The 7,422-nt window shown below is 36.0% G+C and overlaps 1 protein-coding gene across 1 annotated transcript in view; it reads left to right on the top strand.

Annotated features, from left to right (window-relative positions):
• The first annotated feature begins 1,194 nt into the window (after positions 1–1,194).
• The window catches only part of LOC124621914 (parkin coregulated gene protein homolog), a 92,312-nt gene continuing 86,084 nt past the window's right edge, over positions 1,195–7,422 (top strand). The window contains exon 1 of the mRNA XM_047147422.1: positions 1,195–1,495. Within this exon, the coding sequence (XP_047003378.1) occupies positions 1,256–1,495 (240 nt within the window). The 5' untranslated portion in view covers positions 1,195–1,255. The remainder of the gene's footprint in view (positions 1,496–7,422) is intronic.

Genomic DNA, 7,422 nt, shown 5'->3' with positions numbered 1-7,422 from the left:
AGTAGCATCACATATTTATAAAAATGAAGTACTAACCAAACGTCAGTTTGGTTCTCTGAAAGGCTTTTCAACAGAAAATGCGATATATGCTTTCACTGATCAAATATTAAATACAATTAATAACCGAACATCACCCATTGGGATATTTTGTGATCTCTCAAAGGCTTTTGATTGTGTGAATCATGACATTCTTCTAAATAAGCTTAAGTATTGTGGTGTGAGTGGGACAGTGCACAAATGGTTTAATTCCTACTTAATTGAAAGAATGCAGAAGGTTGAAATTAACAGTACAGATAGTCTACAAAAACCAGGAGAGTCCTCTAACTGGGGAGGTATCAAGAATGGTGTCCCACAGGGTTCAGTCTTGGTTCCCTTATTGTTCTTAATATATATTAACGACTTGTCACTCTATAAACATGCAAAGTTAGTTGAAGATGCAAAGTTAGTTCTTTTCGCTGTGTAATCAGAATAATAACTAGAATCCACCCAAAATCACCTTGCAGACATTTATTTCTGGTCTTGGCTAAACCAAGTTATTGTGAAGAATTTCCTCACTTGAAACACACGCCGTATTGTCTCTTCGGTAAAGTTACGTTAATGTTCTTGCCTGCGAATACACTGCAACTAAATATCATCTGTCGTAATATTGTTGCCTGGAGCGTCATAACTACAATAGCACACAGCTAATTTGAGCAGGATTTCTATAGTAAAAAGTTCTTTCTCGCGTCAACAATCGCATACGTACGCCACAGGAATTACATGCTTGCACATTGTAACCGTAATTCGTAAGTTTCTAAAGCACCACAAAGTTTTAATTTACAGACGTGTCATTTTCCGATGTTTTATTGCAGAAAATAATGCAAAAACGATACTTTTCTGCATATTAAAATCTACGATAAATGTATCTTTTTTGGTATGATTTGTTAAATAAAATGTCAGAAAATAATATAAGCACTCCTAAATGGCAACAAAACTTCAAACGAAATGAAGTAATTATTACTACGACACAGCAAAGACAAGAAAAGTTGCTACAGCGAGTTGTTACAGTTACCTTTCAGTGTTTGGAACGCAGAATTTGAAAATAAATTTACGACTGATGCATATTTTCGATTGACTGAAAATCGATAATAACCTACGTTGCTAGGCGAAATAAACAAATTGGTAGATTTATAGCCGGTGAATTCAGGTAGCAAATTTACCAGAACAAGGAAGCTATAGGCGGTGCAGTGGGCAAAATTATTGTTTCGTTGGAGGGATGGTGACTGGGAGGGAATTCCGTGAAAGCCTGCGGCAGAAAGGGCGCAAAAAGCGCGTAGTGCCAGGCTTCACGGTGCAGTCCTTGCAAAGCGGAGTTGTCGTCCAAGGTCCGCCTCGCGTTAGTGCAGTTCGTCCGCGCCAACCACCAAAGGAGTCAATCTTCAGAAAGGCTTACCTCCGAGGGGACTTGCCGATATCCTTGGCTTTCGATACCTATGGCACCAAGCTCACCTGGAAGGTAAATACCGCCGAACAGGGCACCAATCGGAAATTTTATTTTCCACTTGAAATCCACATTTATATTGCGCAGGATTACAATTTTGTTGACAACTTTCTAGCAGCCTTTTTCCAGTTCTTGAAATTTCTGTATTACAAGCATGGTTCATCAGTAATACGTTTTTTTCTTTTAACTGATGTGTGTGTGTGTGTGTGTGTGTTTGTGTGTGTGTGTGTGTTTAACCGAACCTGTGCATCCCCTATCTCAGACAAGCATATCGGTAGTTACCACAGACATGGTGAAGTAATAATCAATGACGAACTTTTTCGTGAATAACTTGCTTTTTCAATTCCATCCCGATAATTTTTAAATTTAGTGTTGTACGTGGTGAGATGGGGTGGAAAATAGATATAAGACTAGCTATGATCAGAATTCGGAAAGATAAGAAATACATAAATTTTTACTACTTTCATACCAATGTAGTTTTGATATGTATAGCTTAGGAAAACAGGTCTTTCTGGATCTACATCCCTATCAGTGCCCTGCAAAGAAGTTTGAAATGGGGCGATTTCTATATCACATTTTTAAGGCATAAATATTTTTATTTCTATCGAGTTTTGAAACTGATGCAGCCCTGTGGAAAATAAATATTTTGTAAATAATTCGTAACATAGTGGAGAACTACAAAAATGGGATCAATTCTGGTGTCCGATTCCACTCGTCGGCTTGGGGAATGTATGAAAGCAATGGATGGTAAATAGCCTATATGTAGCATACGATAAAATTACAGTCACATTCACGCTGTTATTTACTTAGTCATGAATTATATAACGAAACGAACTGAAAATAACGAAAATAGTTAAGAATTAAAAGTAATTTATGCGACGGGAAAATTAAATGAATGACAACAAATACGAAACTGTAGCATAAAATGTTAGGAAACCGACACTAAATTCTAAAAGAAAAGCCAGTACGTGTCAAACGAATATCTACCATAAAAATAACGAATATTGGAATCGATAACTCTAAAACTACTGTGGCATATAACAAAAATTGGAATCGGTAACGAGAACTGACCTCCTATATAGATCAATTCCAGTTACCGTTTCCAATATTAGTACCTTTTTACGGTAGTTATAAAGAGCAATTACAAATGCAGAAATCATATTAACCTTCATTTTAGGGCACAAACATGCAGAAAAAACTAACTAATTAATGAATCATCGAATGGCTGGAAACGGTAACAAGAATTGACGTATATAGAAAGTCAATTCTAGTTACTGATACCAAGTTTTCGATGGTTCATAATTTTTGGTGTTTTTGCAGTAAATCTGTGCAGTGTGTTTTTATTTAGATTTTTTTAGATTTCTAAATGATCTCAGAACTACTTCGAAAAACTAATAAATATTGTAAGTACAGCTTCCAGATTTTTCTCTTATTCATAGTAATGAAGGTAGTAATACCATATGTAGAAATCCTGTAACATTTTGTGCATACACTTGTTAAAACCATCTAAATAATGCACTGTGGAGTAGTTCGAATCGGTAACTAGAATTAACGTATGTAGGTAAGTTCCAGTTACCAATTTCACTATTTGTTAGACACTACTTTTTGCCGGTTTTCATTACTTGTGTACTTGCCCAGTAGATTTTACAATTAGTATTAAAAGTTATTATGACTTTGCCATGCGCTATACTGTACTGGATGTAAAGATTCTCTGTGCTTTCCTTACTCGCATAAATTATGATAATAATTTATTTCGGACATGTATATTTCTCTTTTTGTGTTCTTATTTATTTCCGTTAGCTTTAATCCTTGTTGGTATAATTTGTGACTGAGTAATTAATCACGTGAACTTTGTAATTTTATTGTATGCTACATTCGTTTGTTCACAAACATGATCAGTTGTTTCCAAAGAGACCCCACATAGAGCCCACGTGTCTCCCTTAGGCATGGCGTCAATGCTCGAAGCTGACGAGTGGAATCAGACACTAGAATTGACCCCAAAAATGTGACTAATAAATCAAAGGTACTGGAGACCTGGCAGATTTTTTTGCTCCAAATGTCCATGTTAGTATGTTCAAACTTAGTTGACACAACACTTATGGGCTATTTTAATATACACATTTAAGAATAAAATATAAAAATTTTAAATTTGTTTTTAGTGTTCAAAACAATTTTTCTAAATTTGTAAACCATCATAATACTAGCTTTCCTATTGTCTTATCGTTTCATCTGTCTGTATTATATAAATATTTATTAATAAAAATTTTAAAAGTCACATTTTTATAAGTTTTTACAAATTACTTACTGGAAGGAAACCCCCCCCCCCCCCCCCCCCCCCCATCACAAAATTTATGAGAATTGCGCAGTACATTATTTGGTTATTGTGTTACTAGGTGGTTCAATCAAAGTAGGCAATTTTTTGTGTGTAAAGTTTTAAAATTTTTTCCATATTCTGTGTATTCAGTATTTAATTTCTGGTGTTAAAACCCTGTTGGCAACACTGTTTTCACCTCTCTTCTGTTTGTTTCAGAAACATCTAACTTTGCATACAAATCATTCCGCTTAGAGATTTGTATGTGGTTTAAACTTTAAAATACTGCGTCACTGAGGGAATATAGTAGTGAAAGGGTATATATGCGGCCCATGAAAACAGACAAAAGGAGAAGTAAAAAAAAAAGTGAGAAACACTTTTTGGAAATCTGGATGAATAACTGCAGAAATATCTTGGTCCTCAAGTTACACTGTTACCATAACAGCCATTGTGTAAGAATTTCTATGCTCAGTAAAACGAGAAATTTAGTGATACCTCATATGAAAGATCACAGTTACCAGAACGTAAAACTGAAAAGACGACGCAGATGTTTGTACTTCCAAGGATGAAGGTCTTGATGTTGGCATTTCTGCTATAGCCTAACTTATCCCCCCACAAATGCCATGGCAGGCTAAATAAAAGGATAAAGGTGGAAGAACTTGATCAAGTTTTACACAATCAACATCCACGAAACTTTGCAAAATGTACAATGTAGATCTACCTGGTGCAGAAATCGAAGGCAGTGGCATGAACACCCATTGTGATGTATGGTTTCAAAACCTAACCACAGCAGTCTCTCGGCTATTTATTCTGAGCAGGTACAATTGCTAACACTGATACCGGATAGTTACTCAGAGCAGCAATTACAGAAATAGATACCCATTTCCTCAAATTGCTTAATTTCAAAGGCCCATAAAATAAAGAAGAAAAATAGTATTTGAGCATGCGCAGATTCTTACTGTGAACACCATCTGCTAGATGGTGCTCTGGAATATTACCTAACTGATGACAAAGATTGTAGCAGGCAAAGTCCTAATAACATTGATGTTAACTCTGTAAGTGAAAATAGAAAGTTAAAAAGATATGACAAAATCAGTAAGAGAGACATACCTCCTAATGAAGGAGGAGAACCTAAGTTTAAAAATTGGTCTCACAAAATTGTCGTCCTTATGACCAAAATGGGTACAGTGCCAACCAGTGAAGAAAATATACACTTGCATTTCCTGCAATAATTTGAAACTTACCTGTTTATCCATGAGCAGCATCTCAGGAAAGAAGTACACAGAGATTGACTTGATGCTTTTGTGTATATGACAAGAGCCACAAGATAAATATTGGCTGCATTGCACCTTCAGGATACTGACAATGGCATAACGTGTGCTCTGTGGTAGAGAAGTGAGTTGGTGAAAAAGGCAGTTGAGCCAGAGCTTTGTTACAAATGTCACGGAAGGTGTACCTCACCATCATATCCACGGCATTCAGAGACAGGCCATAGCAGAAGTAAAATCAACCACATCCCACAATCCTGATACATTGGTTCTTCATTTCAATTCTGCTGATAACTGGCCCTTCACTTTGTCAAATGAAGTTCAAAGTTACCACTGGCAGACACCATAAATGTCACTATTCACATGTGTTGCTCACTTCCTTCAAATGGCACACTGTTATTGACGATCTAATTCATGACAATGCACTTACATGTATTGCTGTCAAAATTACAATTGATGAAATAACATCTAGAGGGCATGCTTTTCCTAAATAAGTGTATGGAACTGGTGGTAAGGCATCTTGTTTTAAAAACTGATTTTAGCTTCATGAGCTTGGAAAACACTGTACAGAAAATGAGACAAGAAAATGGATATTTTCAGCAATGGGTAATGGGGTAGGAGATCTCTGTAAACATCTTGAAACAAGGTTTGATGTCGAGCATGAAGCTGTTGATAATGTAAGAGATGCTATTGGGTTTGTATTTACCATATCAAAATTACTGAAAGATATTAGATTCTTGCTGTAATCTGGGGCTACTGTGACCCAATTTTTGTGTGTCTTTTTGTATATGGCAAGAAAACAAAGAATAGTGGAGAGAGAAAATTTCATGTACTTTTTCTAGTATTATCAAAGTCTTGTGCCATCAATTAAAAAAAATAGTAAACAAAATACATAACGTCTGTTGCTGTTGCACCACAGAAAATGGACCAATATTACCTGCACTTGGGCCTACTTCGATTCATTCAGTCATTTATGCATAAAAAATTGATAATATAAAAAGTTGGGTCAAATAAACTCAATGGATATCCATAAAGTAGACATTCAGGAGCATGAGGAATAAGTAAAACACCAAATTTTGGAGGCAAAGACAGGAAATATTGAATTTTTTTTTTCAGAAAGCAACATATTAAATATACGTGTGTAGTATAATTCGTCAGTTGACTAATTAAGTTTTAAGTTAGATGGTACACTGTGGTAACTACATGCAAAGACAATAAATAATATGTTAAGAATTTTGTACAGTCTGGATATGAGCCTTATTACACAAATTACTGAAGCTCCAGTATTTGAAAGTAGCCACAGTTCGTTAGCCATGTGTGACTGATAATTCTTATCAAATCCTTCCAAGGATAAAATAGTTTATCTTTATTGTTGTCGTTATTTGGAGTAGGACTTTAGCACCCTCATCCATCATCTCCAAATTCCTAAAAATTCTTTGTCATATGAAACTGTAGCATATTGCCAAAATGCTAATTTATCTTTCAATATTTTGTGGTACTGGGCATCATCTTGCACATCAGAGAAAGTTTCAGGATCACCATCAGATACTAACATCATTTCATCTGTGTTTTGGGGTTACTTTGACCCAAGTTAAAAGTAACCCCATACTTTGCAAAAATGTTTACCAAATTCTGACAGAATGCAAAATTATACTGTGTTTTTAACTTAATTGATGTGTACCATACAGGCAGAAGTTATTGGGGCGTAATAGCTGTGAAAATATTTATGATCAACAATGGGTCTGGTGCTCTGAACTGTTACCTTCTCTCTGAACAGAACTTTAGAGACAGATAATGGATTTGGCAGTTTTTGCAACAAACCACTGGCAAAAGTTTTTATGTGGTGGGTGATCAGCAGACACAAGGCCTTGCACATGTTGAAGATGATATAGATACCCATGAGTTGCACATGAAATATCCTCCGTGCTGAAACTGGAGAAGTACCACGTCAGGGCCACTTGTTTTGCCCTGATATTTGGCTCTTCTTCGACAGCCCATAGAACATACTGTTCCTGATCAGGCGTACAAGCAACACATGGTCTTCTTTCGCCAATAGTTTGTGGCACTACATATGCTATCTCAGTTATGATATGATACACAGCATCAAAGGTTGGTTGATTGAGTTGCCTTTGAACTGAAAATGCCATCTGATATAGCCGTGCAACCTTGTGTTCATTACTGTTTATGGGAGCTGTACATAAAAATCATGTCTGCCTGCTCATGAAATGAATATCCTGCCATGTTTGTTTCGAGCATTTTCATTTGACTCATTCCCTGTAGTACATTAACACAATGGACTCATTGAAGACATACCAACATGAAAGCAAACAGTCTCCCAGGCAACACAATGCTATCTAGGCTAC

The sequence above is a fragment of the Schistocerca americana genome, chromosome 1, assembly GCF_021461395.2.
Source record: "Schistocerca americana isolate TAMUIC-IGC-003095 chromosome 1, iqSchAmer2.1, whole genome shotgun sequence".
Taxonomy (NCBI): domain Eukaryota; kingdom Metazoa; phylum Arthropoda; class Insecta; order Orthoptera; family Acrididae; genus Schistocerca; species Schistocerca americana.
Note: the sequence above shows the minus strand (reverse complement) of the source record. Positions and strands in the feature narration are given on the sequence as shown.